The following is a 20,320-nucleotide window of genomic DNA, read 5'->3' as shown; positions in this document are numbered from 1 at the left end:
AAAAAATAGCTTCAATTACAGTTACTATTTAGGATAAAAATATTCCTAACTGAATGAGCTTCCTTTCTTGTTCTATCTCATATTTTCATATATAATACAATAAATAACTAAAGAGGTGACAGGGATAAATATTTTGAAGAGTGGGAAATTATTCTTTTCAAACTGGAAAGTGAAATCTCCATGAAGCTTTTTGACTCCTCAACTGTTAACAATCGGAACATAGAAAATTCAGACCAATTGCTGAGAAATGATATGTTCCAGGTGACTAATATCTGGACTCTGGGATGATATAAAAAATAAATCACAGGATATTAGTGTGACTGAAAATATGAACTTTATTCAGAATTGTCTTCTTCCTAAAAATAGTTCACGAATTGTCTAGATTGTTCAATATATAAATGGAAATGTATGTTCTCTCATCAAATTGTCCATCCATCAATACAAGCTACCAATGATAATCACAAAAATAACATGGGAAGAGAGTATTACATTCCCATTGACTCCAACTAAACTCCTAGCAATTGTTTTTTAAAATGAGGTTGGTATATGAACTCACAAATATGTCATCCCCCCCCCCTACAATCCATCCAAAGGAGTCACACAACTAGAATGATTGTGCAGAATTTTTGAAGTTATTGCAAAGAGTATATTAAGAGTAGCTAAGTATCATACAAATATATACATACACATATCTATTAGCCAGTTGAAAGAAACACATGCTCCACTTATAACATTTCTAATACTATATATGAAAATTGCATTCTAATAGTTAACCATAGTTGCAAGTCATAGTTTGGTATTATTGAATTTGAAGTTGATATATATAATTGGAAATTTTGCTTCAATTCAAAAGAAAGAAAATATAGACTTTTATATTTAGAAGTCAATTTTCTCATCCCCTGTTAAATTTGGGAGCCACATCCAACTATCTTAAAATATGTTGCAAGTCCACAAAAGAACACAAGAGATCTTATTATTTGAGATAAATATCAAGACTGCAACCTCGCAATTGGATCAATGGAAGTCAATGGGCATACAAACTTGATAGATAATCATAAATCTGCAAATCTTCCTATAAAGGGCCACCAACCTACTGCATGCTGAACTGCTGATAATGTCACTATCAATAAATACAGTAAATTATGTTCAAAGCTAAAATTGATGGAAGGTAGAAGAGTCCCTATAAGGGAAATTCTAGCTGAATACTGGTTGAATGACTCCACCTCAGCAGTCTAGCCAGACTTAATAAGATTTCTCTGTTTCAGATTCTTTTGACTTTGGCAAAGGATGAACCATGACAAAAAGGCCAAGCTACTTATTTATAGTTGTGTTTTCATCTCATTTTCTCTTACATTTTCAAGTGAAGCATGATAGAGGAGATATAGGGTGGGATAGTGTAGAAAGCTGCTGTGAAACTTATAGCAGCTCAGGATGCGGCCATGATTTTCATTCCTTCTTTTCTCAGCATTTCTGGTTGGCAGAAGTGAAAAGATTGCAGATTGTGACATGGTAGATGACCTTTTGTGAGAATTTGAGAAGTAAAACAATAATAATGTGGAAGCTCTCTCCCTCCCTCCCTCTCTTTCTCTCTTCTCTCTGATCTTTGCATTTCAAAGATTGTAGCTCCCTTGTCACAAAGTATAACAAGGTAAAAGTAAGTCTTCCTTCACTTGGGATCCCTAGAGGTGTTGGGTCTACAATTCTCATGGTCAAAAAAAGTTACAGTTACGACATATTGGAGCAATTTGAGTCTAAGAAATGATTTGGCAGACGTACTCAATTTGAAGTGTGAATGGGCTATTGCAGATCAATTGAAATAAAATATTTCACTCCAAGCACCCTCTTTTCTATTTGCATTTTGAACTGTCAGCCTGTAAATACCAGTTTTGGGAGAATTTCTGTGCTATTAGGGATCTCGGCATAGTTATATTATTTTGGATTGACAGTAGGAAGACACAGATTCAAGTCATGAATCTTTGGGTTAGGCACAAGCTGGATTCACATAACATGCTTCATAAGGTAAGATAAAGATTTTGGGGCTGTTTTCGCATAACATGCCCAGTCTTGTTAATTTTGTTTCTGTGTTAGAATGGCTGTTGATTAGTTTATAGCCCAATGGAATACATTGGGCTATGGATCCCATTTGGGATATATCTATTATGCTATATAGAATCCAACTGGAGTCAAGAAAATATGAAAAATATCTATAACTAGTTGAATTGTATTGACTGAACTCAACTATTTTTAGTACCTTCAAGTCAGTGTTGACTCCTGGAGACTGCCTGGATTAGTCTTTGCAATTTCCTTGGCAATATTTCAGAAGTGACTTGCCATTGTCTCCTTTCTAGAGCTGAGAGAATATAACTGGTTGAAAATCATCCAGCTGGCTTTGCCTAATTTTTATATATGTATGTAAATAAACACAAATATTAGATTTTTAAAAAATCTTTGGTGGGGATATCACTTTGTTTATAATAAGTAGGGTTATTTTCCTCTAGCAAACAATTATGAAGAAACATTATGGGAAGGAGGATCTTGAAAAGGCCTTTCCTATGTAAATAGATCATAATTTTTGTCTTCTCTGTCACATAAGTTATTTGCCTTTTCCAATTCCTGCCACAATCTACAACATTTTGATGGACCCATGCCTGTGATGAGGGTTCAGTGTGCCTTGATTGACTTTCAGAAGAGAAGCTGAAACTCATTTTCCCCACCTTGACAAAACAACCAAAAGAATTGAGCGGATTGTGTGGTGGGCTGCTTACTTCCTGAGCTAACGTTGCTGGGAGAAGGTTACATGGCCCACATTAACCACTCAAGAGACAGTGAGTACAACTCCTCTTACCTTCAATCCCATCTTCCTCCCAGTTGCAAACGCAAAACTCTGCAGGTGTTGTAACCACTGCTCAAAATGATAACACATTCTCTGGATTTAAATTTTACACAATTTTATACAACTGATTTTTCTTATGTCTAACGTAAAAGTGAGAGAACTGAGATTGAGAGACATTCAGTGTCTGCTCCAAAACTTTGCTAAACTGAAACTTGTTTTCACAGATGGCATTTATTCTGTTAATTCAACCTCTATAATACTCCCTTTTATTTTTCCATTTCAGAACCATGGATCTGATAAAATTTATACTGTCAAAGCAAACAGTAGAAATCATTTTATATTTTGCTGGTTAATGACCAAAACAAATTTTTTGGTTTCAGTTTCTACCTTTAGGCAGGCTAGGTAATTTACGTTCTGTGCTTAATGACCTTATACCTCCCTTTCTGTAGTTGACCATGATATATTATTAGCAATTGTGAAGCATTCTTCTCTTCTAATTTCACCACTGTTCCATGTTTTACAAGTGTTTCTAAACAAACAAACAACTATATTGAATAGCAGATTTATTGTGATTAATTGAAATAACAGAAAAATATGTGCAAGACTTTTTTTAGGTTCTCCATAAATCTTCCTTGGGTACAAATACTACAGATAGCAGATTTAGAAGGAAAGTTTTTTTTTTTAAATTGTCAAGTCTTATAGCTCTGTAGGCTACAACTGAAAGTTAATTTAGGAATGTGTAAACTAGGGACATTCCAGATATGGGCTTAGATTAATATAGAAGTGAATATCTTCTGATCTCCACTGGAAACCAAGAGTAAAGGATGGTGAAATGTCAATCCTAATAAGCACTGCAGTGTTCCTGATTGTCCAGGTGCTTACACTAAACTCATTGCTTCCTTCCTCTTCCATCCAGTCCCAGCTACTCCAATGGGTTTACTGTAATTTGTTGTTAAATGTAATGATAAGATTGATAAGATGATGGAGGCTGCTGGTTAATCGTCCTACTTCTTAATATTTTTAGCAGATAAACCTTCATTTGCCATTGAAAATAGCTTGCAATTCATATCTTGCTGATCGTAAGATAGTGCAAGTATGACTGTAGATCTTTTATCTGATATGTTTTATAGATAGGCCTCATTTAGCAACCACAATTGCTAAATGAGGCTGGCAATTTGGTCATTAAGTAAAGCAGACACTAAGTGAAACTATGTCTGTGCTTAGTTAGGATCTTATTTCAGCTTTTCTTTGATTTACAGACCTATGAAGGTTGTAAATGCAAAGATTGATCATAATATTACTTTTTCATCACTACCATAACTGTGAATTTTTGCTAAATTGCTAAACAAGGGCTACCTGTATTTTATTCTCTATTATTACCCCGTAACTCTATTTTGCAGATTTTATTTAATACATTTTATTTAGTCTTAGTTGATAATCTGTAATAAAGAATTTGCATTTTTTTAGAATAGTTGTTTAGAGTAGAGATAGCAAAGTTAATCTTCTGTCTGGTATTATGATATGTACAAATATTTCTTTAAGGATCCTATTTTCAATGAGAAAATTGGATGATGAAATGAAAATTGCATAATGTCACCCTCTTATCTCAGGCATGTCAAACTTGCGGCATCACGTGACATCATGTGACATATCGGAACTTTTTCCCCATAGCCGGCACTGGGATGGGCGTGGTTTCGACGAGACATATCCGGTCTGTGGGCCAGGAGTCTGACATGCCTGCTCTATCTGCATCTCACCGGGACAGTCACATCTCTCCACATCTTATGGTCCTAACTTCGGTTTGTTTCAACCCTGCCTACCACGTGGCTTCCAATCTATGATCACAAAATGAACGCAGCCTTTGACAGGAAAAAGATGCCCACCCATTCCTATTACAAAGATATGAGAATTCCATCTAAATTTCCTGACAACCAGGCTCTTAAACAGTGCCAAAGACTGTATTCCCATTTACACTCTGAAAAAGATTTTTCTGTTTGAGATATGATACTGTAGAGTTTTAACTTTCAGTGTTGTCTTTTGTTGCTGTGTTTGTGTCACAAACCTCAAAGAGAAACCTCATGGTGAAAATCAAACACTGTCTTACAACAAAGAAATAAAATCATTTTTTTTTTAAAAAAAAATCTGTTCTTCAACTTTCATCAACATACAAATAGGTATATATACAGAATGACACACAGGTTACAAATTTTAGCCTTTCCCTGGGTTTGTGTCTATGTTTGTATGTAAGGGAATTAGCAGGCTAATCCTTTTTATTTTTCCACCCAACCCTTTTCTCTTGTTGGTGGCTCATCCTATAAGACTTAGGGCAGAGACATTCTCTTTTATTAATCTGTAAGAATACTAGCGCTTCATCTTCCCATCCCACTAACTTCAAAGGCACTTCAGTGTTTTTAAGGGATATGCCTTCATGATGAATTCCATCTCACCTCCAGCCCTCATTAGTCCTAAAGTCACTTGTAGTTGTTTAGGTGTTTTCCTCTTTTCTGAACATAAACTTTGCCATATGGACAGTTTACAACACTTGATGACAGAGTTGCCAGTGAAGTGATGGTGGTGGGCATTGCTCAGCAACCTATTAGACTTCTTAACATGCAGCCATGTTCTCGGGGCATTGCCCTCTATGGCCATTTTGGCTTGGGTTGTGAGCTTAATTAGACAGCAAATCTGTATTTCAGAAAACGCCCACAATGCTTTATCCGGGTTTCTTATTTTCGCATTTTTCTAGCAGAGCAGTGAACCATTTTGTTGCTTAGCAGTTCTGTGAAAAAAATGAAACCTATTTTTTCAAAAACAAAACAAAACAAAACAAAAAACGTCTGGCACTCCTGTTGATATTTTCTAGAAAAGAGAGACAGGTTCTGACAGTACTGTAGTTTCTTCTGCTTTTATTCTCAAATAACAGGTGTTTCAGCTGCTTTTGTTGAGAAAGGATTTCATACGGCTGTATTTTCCACTGTTTTCAAGACTTTTGGGAGAGGCACCAGTTTACTTACTCCAGCACCATTTTATTTCTCACTCTTGCTAGTCACAATCATTTGCTGCTAGCCTTATAATTTTTGTTCAGTTTTTACTTTTTGGGTAGTAAGAAAGATGTGAAATTGTCAATAATTCTGCGTATTTCTGTTTCCCTTTGGGGCTTTTTATGAATATTATTTATTATTAGATTTATATAATCACCCATCTCAAATAAATTACTCTTGGTGGATTACAATATTTAGATAATAAAAATAACTAAAAACATAAAACTAGAAAATCATAACATAACCATAGCATAGCAGGAATCATAAACAACAAACAACATAAGCAGAAGATGAGTTCCCTCACACATCTTGGGCCCAGGTTGAAGCAAAGGACCACACCTTCAAGGTCTTACAAAAGGCCAATGGTATGGTGCCAATCGGAACTCTGGAGGGATATTTTAGAGGGTGGACAGTCTGGGGAGCATAGGCAGGACACAGGATGAAGTAGAAGAGGAAATTCTATTGATTGCCTACAACAGTGATGGCGAACCTTTTAGAGACCGAGTGCCCAAAAACCGTCCCACCCCCCAACCTGCCCGCGCTCTGCCCCTGCTCCCCTCACCTGCAAGGCCACTCACCGCCTCCACGGCCTGCTGCAGCAGATCGCCCAGGCGGCCTTGCAATGCCATGGCAGCCATGCCCTCCACTCGCACCCCGCAGCACCATCTGCACATGATGGGGCACAAGGGCGGAGTCTTGTCCCTGCTGCTCGGCTGCCATGTCCTTGGCTGCACTGCTCTGCCCCGTGCAGAGACTCTCCTGCTGGGGGGGATGGGGTGAGGAGGCGGAGTCTTGTCCCTGCTGCTCGGCTGCCATGTCCTTGGCTGCACTGCTCTGCGCGGGCCGTGCTTGGGGGAGACTCTCCTCTGGGGGGGAGCTGCTGGTGAGGAGGGGACTGTGGGGGGAAGTGGGGCTGGGGCAATGGCGTGCATGCCCACAGAGAGGGCTCCGAGTGCCACCTTTGGCACACATGCCATAGGTTCGCCACCACTGGCCTACAACTTCAGTCCCATCCTGCATGTCAACTTGTCAGCTAGGATATTTTTGGACATGGGAATTTTGGTGTTCCCTGAATACATCTCTCTCTCTCTCTCTCTCTCTCTCTCTCTCTCTCTCTCTCTCTCTCTCTCTCTCTCTCTCTCTCTCTCTCTCTCTCTCTCCCTCCCTCCCTCCCTCTGTGTGTTTTGTGTGTATGTGTAATCACCATTACTGATTCAAGTTTCTCTAACATCAACATAATAACATCAACAAAGTCTTTCACTTGCCCTCCATCATGCATTAGAGAGAATAATCTTTGGTTTATTTTCTCATTCACAGGTAATATTGTACTGGGAGGCCAAGGAGGGAAAGGAATCCAGGATATCCTTCAATCACTTCTCTTAAAACAATCCTTCATTAAATCTGTAAGTGTCAGGCCTGCAAAGTCAAGAATGATATGTGTAAAAGCTCAAAGAAGTTTATTGTATATTAACTCATAGACAAAATCCTATCAAACTAAAGCATATTCTGCATAACTGTCTAGATAAATGCTGATAAGCAATTAGGGAGGATCCCTCCTGCACTGGTTCTTGCATAGCAATGTTTCAAAGCTGATGTTTCTCTTTATTCCTTCCTCTCGTATTTCATAAGCACACTATCACCCACCAACCTCATTAAACCTTTGAGTTTAAAGGAGCAAAATTATGTATCCTGGACAGGAGGGTCTGCATCATTGGTCATTCATTGGTCATTGACTTCAAAATGGGGAGACGGGTGAAGCAGATAATCAAAGTCCTGAAACTGTTGCTACAACTGCCCCCATCATCCTACCAGTAATATTTCAAAACGTAATAACAAAAAATAAATGAGAATGCCTTAAATGTTTTCAACATTCCACTAGTTACAAATATTCTAGTATCTATTTTTTTCAAATCTTTATACAATTTTAGTTCTAATTACTTGTGATCTTACTATGTAGAACAAGATATATCTACTAACTAATGTATAGAATAGAATAAAAACTTTATGTCACTTTGAATGTACACTAATCAGCATACATTAAAATGAAATTTCATTGTATACTGCTCTCAAAGAGTCACCACCTCCGATATACACTACATAAATATGACATAACTAAATAAATGACTCACTGCAGCAAGCTGCATGGTTAGAAATACTAAGCACACCTATGGAGGGAACACAAAAAAATCAAAGCAGCTGCTAAAAACAATGGTTGGGGCGTCCATATTGATTATTTGATTCTGGCTGGGAAATTGTTGGGGTTGATGTCCACATGCCTTCAAGTTGCAAGGCTTAAATCTATGCATTACTGCCTTTTAATGGCTGAAGCAGAAAGAAAGGAACAGATTTTTGACCACTCCTCTTCTTGTAAGCATTTCTTTTCTGAAGTATCACAAGTGGGCAGAACAAATTTATATTAACTACTGACTACAAAGGGGCTTTGCAAATCTTGGAATTTTGGAGCCTTGCATGAACACTACACAGGCCTTAATGGACTTTTGGAGTTCTTCTTTGTTGGTGGGATCTTCCCTGTCAGACTTCATGCAGCAGTCCACATATCTGAATGCTTCTCTAACATGTTTCAGTTCAAAATGTACAATATTGGTATACAGAAAAATACATTTGAATTAGGTCAGAACCCAAATAGTTTTATTTGAAAATTTTGATCATGTAACTGAAGGGATGCTGCAATTGCCATAACTGAGAGATAGTTTGGTATAGTGGTTAAGGTGTTAGCCTAGAAAAAAGCAGGAGGCCATGAGTTCTAGTTCCATGTTAGTTATGAAAGTCAACTGGGTGACTTTGGTGCATCACTTTCCCCTGGCCTCACCCACCTTACACAGTTAATAGGAGGAAGAGGAGTATTATGTATGTTCATCACCTTGAATTATTTGTAAAGTAATAAGGATGGGATAAAAATCTAATGAATAAATAAATAAAACTTCAGGCACAAGTTGTAAAACCAAAATTTTTCATCATAATTTTGAATGGTTGCTGAATGAGTAGTTATAAATTGAGGATTACGTGTATATATTTTTTTTCATTGAGAAATGACTCAGATTAAATTTCCAACTGTTGGAGGAATAGAAGATGCCTACAGTGGATAGATATCAGCCTTCTCAAATATCAGGAATTACTTTATTATAAAGGTGATTAGAAGAGAAGAAAAAGAAACTGGGTAGAAATTCTGGATAGAAATTTCATTTAAAGAGAAACTGTGACTATAGACAAGATGGATGGTTTTGCATTACTTTGGTTATGGAGAAAATTTGTATCTTTAGGTAGCTTTCCCCAAGCAGATACTTTCCAGATATGTGGGACTATTATAATCATAGCTAAATGACAGGGTGTTACATGGGATGAGTTAAGCAAATGCCTGTCATACCCATAACTTGAATTATACCCGGAAGCAAACTGCAAACAGTGCAGTTTTCAAAGCAAGGATGTTACATGGGGATATCTAGGCATGCCCATTGCTATCCAGACATTCTGAATCAGTGGAAGCTCTCGAATGATCTTCAAGAACAATCCTGTGTTACAGTAAGCTGGGAGGTGACTAGGGCATGAGTGATTATCTGGAGGACTTCCCTATCTGGGTAAATCTGCTGTACCAGATGAAGCTGTGCAGAGGCCTTCCTGGCAACAGCTTCCACCTGCTCATTGAGAAGAGCCATGAGTCTAAGAAAACCCACAAATTGCCCACCACTCTTAAATCGGAAAGTACTACTCTATCCAAGGCTCAAGTGGCATTAACATTCACACCACTCAGTCTTGATAGGATTGAATCAGATATAGTTCCTCCCCATCCAGATTTTAAAAAGTGGTAAAATATCCCACTACACCCTGTGGTGTAGCAACCTAATGCCAGGATGCACAGTTCAAAAGTCACAGAGATAGGCTATAATAACAAAAACTTGCAAGTGCCTGACTGTCCCTCCTCCTTATATCCCAGTGAATCATTTTGTCTGAATGTTGATATTGCTTTCAAATGTTATCTTGCTTCCTTGGACTTGGAATGTTTTATTACTCTGCCTAGGTAAGGCTTCTTATATGATTCTGTTAAGTTCATTTCGCTTATCTTTGCATCCAAGATAAACACACAAGGAGAGGCTCACTAGAGGGGATTTTCAAGATCCCAGTTATAAGAAGCAGATAAGACCTTGGCTGAACCTACCAAATCTACTGAAAACCTCTGTAAACAGGCTGATTGAAAAACAGACATTGCTTAACTAATATTTCTATGATGTATACACACACACACACACACACAGATAGAAATAGAAATAGATAGAAATTAGAAAGATATTACTCAAAGAATCTTTGATTGTATAATGAGCAAAAAGATTAATTTTTAAAAGAGATCCACATTCCACGCTGAAAAGACACATGGACAACAGGCATAAAGCCGAGGCTCTTGGAGATGGAATCTCAGAGCTGCAATGCATGGAGCTAAGATGGACAGTTCATGAAGCTACATCACATACATCAACAGAGCCAGGATACTCTGTAACTTATATAAGGAGTTTACTTTGTCATGATTAAAAACAGGGAGGTACGGGGAGGAACAAGTCAATTTATTGTTCCAAAGGTACCTTTTAAAAATGCAACTGGAGTTTTTTTGTTTTTTCCTTGAAGATGTTTCACTTCTCATCCAAGAAGCTTCTTCTGAAGAACTGAACTGAAAAAACTTGGATGAGAAATGAAACATTTTCAAGGAAAAAACAAAAAAAGTCCAGTTGCATTTTTTGAAAAAGCACCTTTGGGACAACCATGACCTGGCTGATTGAGAATCTCCATAGACAGATCAATTTAGTGCACACACTGTAGTTTTTTGTGAATTTCCCATCCTAAAATGGTAAGAAACTCTTGTAATTTTTTAAATGTGAGGGGGACGCTCAAAGAAGCAAAAAGAAGGAGTGGAGCTGCACATAGCCCTCAGAGTTTTGACTGTTTAATTCTTGCTCAGAAAAATAATAGCATAGAACCCTCTTTTTTAGAACTGAAGCTGGCCCTGGGATAGTCAATGCATTCACTGTGGTACAAAAGGAATAGGATTCCTAGCTAGAGAAGATTGCAAAATGTTTTAGCTTTAAATATGGATCTTTTTGTTATGTTTTGGGATCCAGTTCTCTTAAACTGGCATCTTGTTTTTTCTTCTGATGTTGGTGAACCACCCAGAGTTTGAAGCAAAGGGTGGGGGAAGAACTTTTCTCTGACTGCAAAAATCTTGAAGAGTGCACAGGAAATGCAGTGACTTTAATGCATTTAGACTTTTAACACATTTGAAACAGGTTGGTTACAATATCAAAGTGAGACATTCTTTCTGGGGCTTAAGAAAAGAAGATGATGAGAGGATGAGAGAAGGAGAAAAATAACCTTATAGAAAGTAGGATAAAAACAACTAAGAATGAAAAATATTAGGGTTATCACATCTCGTCTATTTTGCAAACAGAAGTTGCCAATAATATCCAGATCAGTTTTGAATTGAGAATAGGTCTTCATTCACAATATTAGAAGTGTGATATGCATACTTTGTTTCTATGTCAACTTAGATGACATTGAAGTTCCTTCCAATTTTGTGACTCAGTCTAGATCAGTGGTTCTCAACCTTCCTAATGCCGCGACCCTTTAATACAATTCCTCATGTTGTGGTGACCCCCATCCCCCCATCCAGCTGGCCGGGGAGGGGGGGCAGGAAGGCCGCTCCGCCGGTTCTGCCCAGCCTGGTTGGAGAAGAGCCATTCCTCTCCCTCTTTCTCTTTCTCTCTTTCCCCTCTCTCTTTCCTCTCTTGCTCTTTCCTCTCTCTCTTCTCTCTCTTTCCTCTTTCTCTTTCTCTCTCTCTTTCCTCCCTCTTTCTCTCTTTCCTCTCTCTTTTCCTGTTTCTCTTTCCTCTCTTTTCCTCTTTCCTCTCATTTTCTCTTTCTCTTTCCTCTCTCTTTTTTCTTTCTCTTTCCTCTCTCTCTTCTCTCTCCCTCTTTCCTCTTTTTCTCTTTCCTCTCCCTGTCTCTCTTTCCTCTCTTTTTCTCTCTTTCCTCCCTCTCTTTCTCTCTCTTTCTCTATTTCCTCCCTTTCTCTTTCTCTCTCTCTTTTCCTCTGTTTCTCTCTCTTTCCTCTTTCTCTCTTTCCTCTCTTTCCTCTTTCTCTTCTCTTTCTTTCTCTTTCCTCTCTCTTCTCTCTCTCCCTCTTTCCTCTTTCCTTCTTTCCTCTTATTCTCTTTCCTCTCCCCATTTCTCTCTTTCCTCTCTCTCTTTCTTTCTCTCTTTTTCTCTTTCCTCTTTTTCTCTCTTTCTCTCTCTCTCTCCTCTCTTTTCCTCTGTTTCTCTTCTCTCTTTCCTCTTTCTCTTTCTCTTTCCCCTCTCTCTTCTCATTCTTTCTCTTTCCTCTCCCCATTTTCTCTCTTTCCTCTCTCTCTTTCTTTCTCTCTCTTTCTGGTGGGCCGCAGTGGGGACTGGAGCTGCACGGCCCGCCAGCCCCTCCACCAGTCTGGCTACTCCCCCCCAGGCACCCCTCTTCCTCCTGGTGCCCGCCTGAGCTGCCTTGGGGGCAGCAGGAGGAAGAAAAAGAGGAGAAGGGCAAGAAAACCACTGCCGCCACTCCAGCCAGGACTCCGCACTGCCCGGCCTCGCCCTCTGCCCATCCGATGGAGCCGCGGTTGGGGCTGGTGCCGTGCGGCCCGCCAGCCCCCCTGCCAACCCACCTACTCCCCCCAGGCACCCTTCTTCCTCCCAGTGCCTGCCCGAGCTGCCTTGGGGGCAGCAGGAGAAAGAAAGAGAGGAAAAGGGAGAGAAAACCACTGCCTCCGCTCCAGCCGGGACTCTGCACTGCCTGGCCTCGCCCTCTGCCCATCCGATGGAGCCATGGTGGGGGCTGGTGCCACGCAGCCCACCAGCCCCTTCGCCAGCCTGGCTGCTCCCCCCAGGCACCCCTCTTCCTCCCGGCGCCTGCCCGAGCCACCTTGGGGGCAGCAGGAGGAAGAAGGAGATGAGAAGGGCGAGTAAACCACTGTCGCCGCCCCAGCTGCACTCCGCACTGCCCGGCCTCGCCCTCTGTCCATCCAATGGAGCCACAGTGGGAACTGGTGCCGCATGGCCCGCCAGCCCCTCCACCAGCCCAGCTGTTTTCCCCAGGTACCCTTTTGCCCCTGCATTTGCCCGAGCTGCCTTGGGGGCAGTAGGAAGAAGAAGGGGAGGAGGTAGAGAATGGCAAGGAAGCCACTGCCAGCAATGGGCCCCAGGAGGCGGCTCTCCTCTCCTACCTTTGCTGAATCTCCTTCTTCCTTCCCGGCAGCCTGGACTCCGGGGCGTCTTCCTGGCCAGCGGGTCCAATGGTCCGGCTGGCTGGGGATCGCAGGGGCTGGTCTCCCTTGGGCCACGGCTTGCGGGAAGACTGGCCGGCTCAGCGGAGCCTCCAGCAGGCCGCTCCCAGCAGGGATCCCGGGGCTTCCCCGGGTGGCTCCAAGGCCATGAGGCCCTGGCCGCGCTTCTCCCAGGGGGTGGGACACCCGGGCACAGGGCCAATCAGGAGCCCTGCAGGAGGTAAGTCCACCTGAGAGAGAGAGAGAGAGTGCCTCTTTCTCTCTCTCTCTCTCTCTCTCTCTCTGCAAATGGTGGAAGAGGCCATGCGGAGATGGATGCGGAGCGGTGTCTCGGTTCCTAAGACTATCAGAAATATGTGTTTTCCGATGGTCTTAGGCGACCCCTGTGAAAGGGTTGTTCGACCCCCAAAAGGGTCACGACCCACAGGTTGAGAACCGCTGGTCTAGATGCATTCAGTAAGGAAGGAAAGATGAGAGGATGGGTTGCAACTGAAGAAGGAAAAGAATGTCATCAAGAACACAATTGGTGTTAAAAACTTCCTTCTGGATGATACTAAAAATCCTTCTCCATCATCCTGTTTCCTAGAACAGTTACAATTAAGCATGTCATGAAGGAACATCAGCCAAGATTCAGTAGGATATTTTGTCTGATTATGGAGGTTCTAACTGGATAACATACACTGAAATTTATGCTTTTGGCATTAAAGCCAGTTACCAATTATCCGGTGTCTTGCAATAGTAAGAAAACAAAACCAAAACATCAAAGTGAACAAGCAGAAAAATAATAAGTGATTTAGAGGCAAGAAGAGGAAAAAGATAAGAAAAAAGAAAGAGAAGATGGCAAAAATTACACTAAGTGATCATTATATGTTGCTTCAAAACTTAAGTCACAGAGATCAAAAGAAGTTACTCCCAAATAAACACACAGAATTGCATTCAAATATAGAGGATGCTTCTTCGTTGATAGTTGAAATATGTTAACATGAAAAAAACCTCAGACTCTCTGCAAGATGTTCCTTACAGATGCTGGGATGAGAAAGTGAATAGAATAAAAGTGAAAAAGATAAATTCATGACAAATTTATACAGACCTAATTATTTATTGATTGATTTATTGATTGGTTAGCCCTTGAGCCACATCAAAGTGTAAAGTTCCAGAGACAAATTATTACTAAAATTTGATAAAAGCAATTTAAAATGAAATTAGATAAAATAAAATTTAAAATGAAATTGGAATAAAATAAAATGAAATTGGGATAAAATACAGTCTAAAATGAAATTGGAATAAAATACAATAATTTAAGATATAGATAAAATATGATAAAATTATATTTCGGTGTCACCCCTGCAATCTACCCCAATCAGTCCCACATATGCAGATCTCAACTGAACCATTTTGCTTAAGTACTGTGCTGTGTTAAATGTTATTTTCAGATTCTGGCCGCACATAAGGTATGTTGTTTTGATATGGGGATCACAATGGGTCATTCATTTGGTATATAGACTGAGGTACCTGTCTCTCACCCTCTTATACAGACCTAATGAAAGAATGAATGAATTACAGTCCAGCAGAAGAAAAATAGTCATGAGCCTGCCTTTTCCATGAAATCCTATATTTGAAATGTGGCCTATTTATACTTGATTTAAAGAGAATAAGATATAAGAAAAGAGACCCTTTTTTGTCTAGCTAGCAGCTCTCCTATTATTCATTCTATTAAGATAAATAAAAATGGATATTGATGGTGGTAAGAAGTCTTGAGCTTCAATCTAAATTATACTGATTCTGTCTAAATTTCCACATATATATTTAAATAGTCATATAATCAGTCAAATCAAATAGTTATAGACCAGTGTAGAATAGTCATATATAGACCTACAATGCATTGAATAATAATGATGATGAATCAGAGAAGGCCACAAAGTATAAAAATCTGAAAATTGAAATTGAAAGATTATGGAATAAACTGTGGTGGTCCCAATGGTTATTGGCACATTGGGTGGATACCGAAAAAACTTTGGTGGCTCATAGACAGTCTATGCATTGACAAAATTTCTACCTGTCAACTACAAAAGGTCCCACTCCTTGGATCTGCACATATACTATGCCAATACATTACAATATCCTAGGTTCTTGGGAAGCACTTGATATATATGAAGGCCAACACTAAAGAAGTGGATGCTATGATATTACATTTTTGTCTCTATAATAATATCAAAAACAACACAGGTTATGTTAATCTGTTCCTCTTTTTTTTTTGCAATGCTTCAATTGGTGTCTTAAGCAGCAGAAAGGCGGAGCCTGTTAGGTGTGTTAAAAAAAAACATAGAAAGAACTCTGGAAGGAGGCATTCATCTGTCTTTATACTAGGATTTAATATCTACCAGTCTTTCCCTGAAAATAAGACTGGTTCTTATATTTTGGGGGGACCAAAAGACCCATTAGGGCTCAGGGGTTGTCTGATTTTGCGGCTGCCCACCCGCTCCCTCTCACTGTCTGCTTGCCTGCAGCGGCAACAGCTTGCAGGGCTTTCCAGGGCAGACGCTTGGAGGCGAGGGCAATGCTGGTGGGATGCGCCTTCAGGCAAGGAAAAGAACAGCATGGACAGGTGGGGGAAGCTGAAGGACTGGGTGATGCAAACCTCCCCTGCCGCCTCCCTCCACTGCCACACTCTTTTCTTTTGCAAATAGACAAAGCTTCCAGTCTCTGTCAGTCCTCCAACTGGGTGAGAATTGCTTGGGTGCTTATGGGACGCTTGGAAACGGAGTGCCCAAACTCTTTTCGCCCAGAGGGAGAATTGATGGAGAGTGGAAGCTTTGTCTGCTTGAAAATGTGGTACTTGGAAATGGAGCATTTTGTGCCCCATGGGTGCCCAATCACTTTTCGTCCAGAGGAAGACTGGAAGCTTTGTCTGCTTCAAATGGGGCACTTGGAAAAGGAGCAATTTGCTCTGTTTCCAAGCACTCCATAGGCACCCAAACACTTTTCACTCAGACAGGGAACTGATGGAAACTGGAAACTTCATCTGTTTGCAAAAGGAAAGAGTGTGGCAGGTGGAGGGAGGCGGCAGGGGAGGCTTGTGCCACCTGGTGCTTTGGCTTCCCCTGCCTGTCCACATCACTCTTCTCCTCACCTCTTGAAGGTGTGTTCCACCGGCACTGCCATCGCCTCCCAAGAGTCTGCCCTGGGAAGCCCTGTAAGCAGTTGTGTCCATGGGCAAGTAGACAGTGGGAGGGAGCAGGCAGGCAGCTTCAGGTGGAGGGAGTGCTGTCCAGTCACAGTGCAAGCCATGAGAGAGTTGGCAGAGAAGGAGGCAGTGGCTGCCACTGGGCAGATCATCTGTGGGGTGAATCGGGGGTGACTGGGACTGAAGAAAGCCCCTCCAGCAGAGGATGCGGCTGTTCCACAGTGGCAGAAGAGCCTTTTGCCATCACTTCCCCCTGGCTCCGAAATAGCAGAGGGGGACCAGGTAAGGCAACTGAGCCTCCCCCACCCATCCTTCGTAGCATGGCAGTCTGGCTTTGGAGGGGAATGAGAGGGAAGAGGCGGGTGGGCAGCCAGGTCATTGAACAGGCAGGGGGAGGTTTCAGAGCAAGGAATGGCCTGGCTGCAGGGGCCCTGAGGTAAGCAGGTGCAGAGCGTGTGGGGCAATTCCACCCCCATCTGCCTCTCACCTCATGGCATCAGCACTGGTACGATGCATGCTCTCCTGCCCCATTGTGGCAGGGAACAACCAGACGGTGGGATGGAGTGGGTTCTTAACTAGGGCTTATTTTGGGATAGGGCTTATATTAGACAGATGCCAAAAAATCAGGCTAGGGCTTATTTTCTGGGTGGGTCTTATTTTCAGAGAAACACAGTAGTCATTGTGGGTTGATCCACAGGACCAGCTTACTCTAATGCAAGTCCAGGCTATTCTCTTCTTCTTGAAGACAGGAACCCACAAGGTCTTCCCTTACCCATGGCCAATTCACTGGGCAGGCAGCCTCCACCTGTCTTTTTTGCCTACATGTCTTACTTGTGCTAGCTCAAATAGTGCTTCATTTCATTATAGGCAAACATGTGCACCCAAATTAGCCCCTGTGCTCCATGGCAGGAGTGCCCCATCCCTCTACATTTTGGTTTATGCATTCCACAACTCTTTATAAAAACATATTTAATGATGGGAACCTGTTTTTTTTTTTCATTTTGATCAGGTGAAAAAAAGAGTTCTGCCATTTTCATCTTCTAATCAAAGAAACAAGTTAAAACTGTGGGTTTCCTTCCCTCCTTCTTGCCTGCCTGCCTTCCTAGCTACCAATCAGTCCAGGAGAAAAATGAAGAGTATCTCATTATCAAAGATATAGAATAACATAGAACATCAAGCCGTAATGTGATCAGAATGGAGGCTGAAATCCAGAAAGGAATTTCTTGGCTTTATTTCCAGATGGTTTATACCAGTGATGGCAAACCTTTTAGAGACCGAGTGCCCCAAACCCATCCCCCACCCCCGTCCCTGCTCCACCTGTCCGCTGGGCCATCCACCACCTCCACGGCCCGCCACAGATCACAGCAGCACCATGGCGACCACACCCTCCACTGGTGCCCCGCAGCATCATGTGTGCGCGACAGGGCACAAGGGCGGAATCTTGTCCCTGCTGCCCAGCTACCATGTCCTTGGCTGGGCTGCTTCACATAGGCCGCGCCTGGGGGCGACTCTCCTCTGGGGAGGGATGCTGGTGAGGAGGGGGCCATGGGAGGAGGCAGGGCTGGGGCAACAGTGCATGTGACCACAGGGAGGGCTCAGAGTGCTGCCTTTGGCACGCGTGCCATAGGTTCGCTATCACTGGTTTATACACTTAAGCCCTACAGCAGACATGTCAAACTCGCGACGTCACGTGACATTGTGTGATGTATCGGAACTTTTTCCCCATTGCTGGCAATGGGGTGGATGTGGTTTCATCATGACACATCGACCCGCAGGCCAGCAGTTTGACACCCCTGCCCTACAGCTTAAGACCACAGTGTAGAAAAGCCCTGAACATACAATCTAAAGCTCTTATCCATACAAGTGGATGATGTGACTGCCCACACCAGAGAACTACTGTTTACCGGATTCCTCAGTGAACAAGCTCCAAACTTTCCAAATTCCAATATAACTAAGATTCTGAGATCAAGCTTATAGGTCAGTTTCCATCATTCTGAAAAAAAATAGTTGCTCTATTTTGGTATTATAACAAGCATCTTAAAAGTTTCAGTTTAACATAAAGGAGAACCCCAACAACATTTGGGAGATCACTGACAAATAAGTACCCTACAACAATAGACTTCTTTGCAAAACTATAATATGGCAGAAAAGAGGAAATCCTATTAGTATTACATTACCTTGCAGATTAAAGAAAATGCTGTATATAAACTATTGCAATGCAAATGAAACACTGCTTAAACAGATGATTCTCAGACCAAGGCACTCCTCTGACAGTGATGAAAAATGTTGTCTCAACTAATAGCCTGATATTGCTTACTCCTTTCCCAATATTCCTCCCTTTTTTCTCTCCACTGTCTTAAGCATTTCTTCTTTTCTCTTGCATTTCTTCTTATTTACATAAGCATGGAGGCATGGAAATCAGGCTTTGAACATTCCTTTTAACAACCTCAAAATGCAGTTGGCTACCTCGAGCTATCAGCAAACAATAAAAAGAGAAAGACAATGGAACAGTCCTGTTTGCAAATCACTTTCCTTCCATCCTAGGGCAAGGTTGGAAACTAAGATGGTATTGGAGGAGGTATTGAATGGTATCCCCCTGTGAAAATGAAGGAGTAGGTAGGGTCCACAAAGCCCAAATATTCATCCAGAGAGATGCAAATGAGGGGGGCAGAACAGGCCCACAATCAGCATCATGCTAGCTACCAATGCTGATGATAGCGGAGCTGGTTGACTGAGTCTATATTGGATTACAAAGATATGCCTTTGTATACCTGGACTTTTTTTGTTTTTTTTTTCCTTTAAGACGTTTCACTTGTCATCCAAGAAGCTTCATTTCTTCAGAACGGAAGACACAAAATGTCTTCAAGGGAAAAAACTAAGAAAATCCAGTTGCTTTTTGAAAAGCACCTTGGGACAACCATGACCTGGGTGACTGAGAATCTCCATATACAATTACAAATTTTTATTAAGTTTTCTGTAAATATCTGTAATTATTTATAATCCATAAAATCCATTCTGTCAATTGCATTCTTCTGATTATAACAGTGCTACCTACGATTTGCATATTTATGGTGTTACCTTTATTAAGTTACACAGTTTAAAAAAGTCTTTTATTAGGAATATAGAACAGGTGAAAGGCCATGTCAGGAGAGAAAATATGATTAATTTTGTTACTAACTGTATTAAAATTTGTGACAATAGAATATAATCCTCTCCATTTCTTCTTTATTATCTTTTTACTTATTGTTTCAAAACCTGAAGTTTTACAAAGTAAGTTTTCCAGAGGATATAGTAAAAATGACTTGTGTTGAATTTCCAATTTCTGGGCCTTATTGTGCTGTTCTCCCTTTTCATCCATGACAATGTTCTTAAAGAAAACATTCAACTTAAACTATTGCTTTGCAGCCTGAAAACTGAAATGCTTTCCCCCAGCAAAACAATGTCCCCCAGAATCCGTTCAGAAATTGCTATAGGTCTGCAATTTTCAGTGTGTTAGAAGAAGAAAAGTTTTACAAAAATAGAGAGAGAAACAATCTCAATTGTATTTAGTTTATTACATTGTTCTCATGATGGCCATGCCTTGGTAATACATTGTGTTACTTATTTGTTTCTTGATAACATTTATATCCCACCTTCAGTTCAGGAACTCAAGATGGCATACACACTCTACTCTTTTTCTTCCCAGAACAAAAGTCTGTAAAGTAGCTGGACTGAGAGAGAATGACTGGCCCCAAATCACCCAGGAAACTTATTTGCTGAAAGTGTAGTAATTGTAGTCTAGTACTTTAATCACTACACCACTCTGTCTCTCAAGATTTTTCTTGATACATGAACTACCAGCAAAGGGACGTTCTGGGGGACATTTTGTGCCACACCCTAATTAAATCTTCTATCTATCAAGCTACTGCAGTTATTTAAAAGGATCTTAAATGGATATTAATATTTT

General features: G+C 41.0%; 2 protein-coding genes across 5 annotated transcripts in view; one reads left to right on the top strand and one right to left on the bottom strand.

Moving 5' to 3' along the window:
* The window catches only part of TBX21 (T-box transcription factor 21), an 81,657-nt gene that overhangs the window by 32,892 nt on the left and 28,445 nt on the right, over window positions 1–20,320 (bottom strand). The gene's annotated exons all lie outside the window — the stretch shown is intronic.
* OSBPL7 (oxysterol binding protein like 7) overlaps window positions 1–20,320 on the top strand; it is a 113,258-nt gene that overhangs the window by 91,750 nt on the left and 1,188 nt on the right. For both annotated transcript variants that reach the window (XR_005555501.1, XM_039333302.1), the window contains one exon: window positions 7,192–7,277. Coding sequence is in view for 1 of the 2 variants with exons in the window: in XM_039333302.1 (XP_039189236.1) it covers window positions 7,192–7,257 (66 nt within the window). In the remaining variant the exon portion in view is untranslated. The remainder of the gene's footprint in view (window positions 1–7,191; window positions 7,278–20,320) is intronic.

The sequence above is a fragment of the Crotalus tigris genome, unplaced genomic scaffold (genome assembly GCF_016545835.1).
Source record: "Crotalus tigris isolate CLP2741 ecotype Arizona unplaced genomic scaffold, ASM1654583v1 scf7180000024472.5447098, whole genome shotgun sequence".
Classification (NCBI taxonomy): Eukaryota; Metazoa; Chordata; class Lepidosauria; order Squamata; family Viperidae; genus Crotalus; species Crotalus tigris.
Note: the sequence above shows the minus strand (reverse complement) of the source record. Positions and strands in the feature narration are given on the sequence as shown.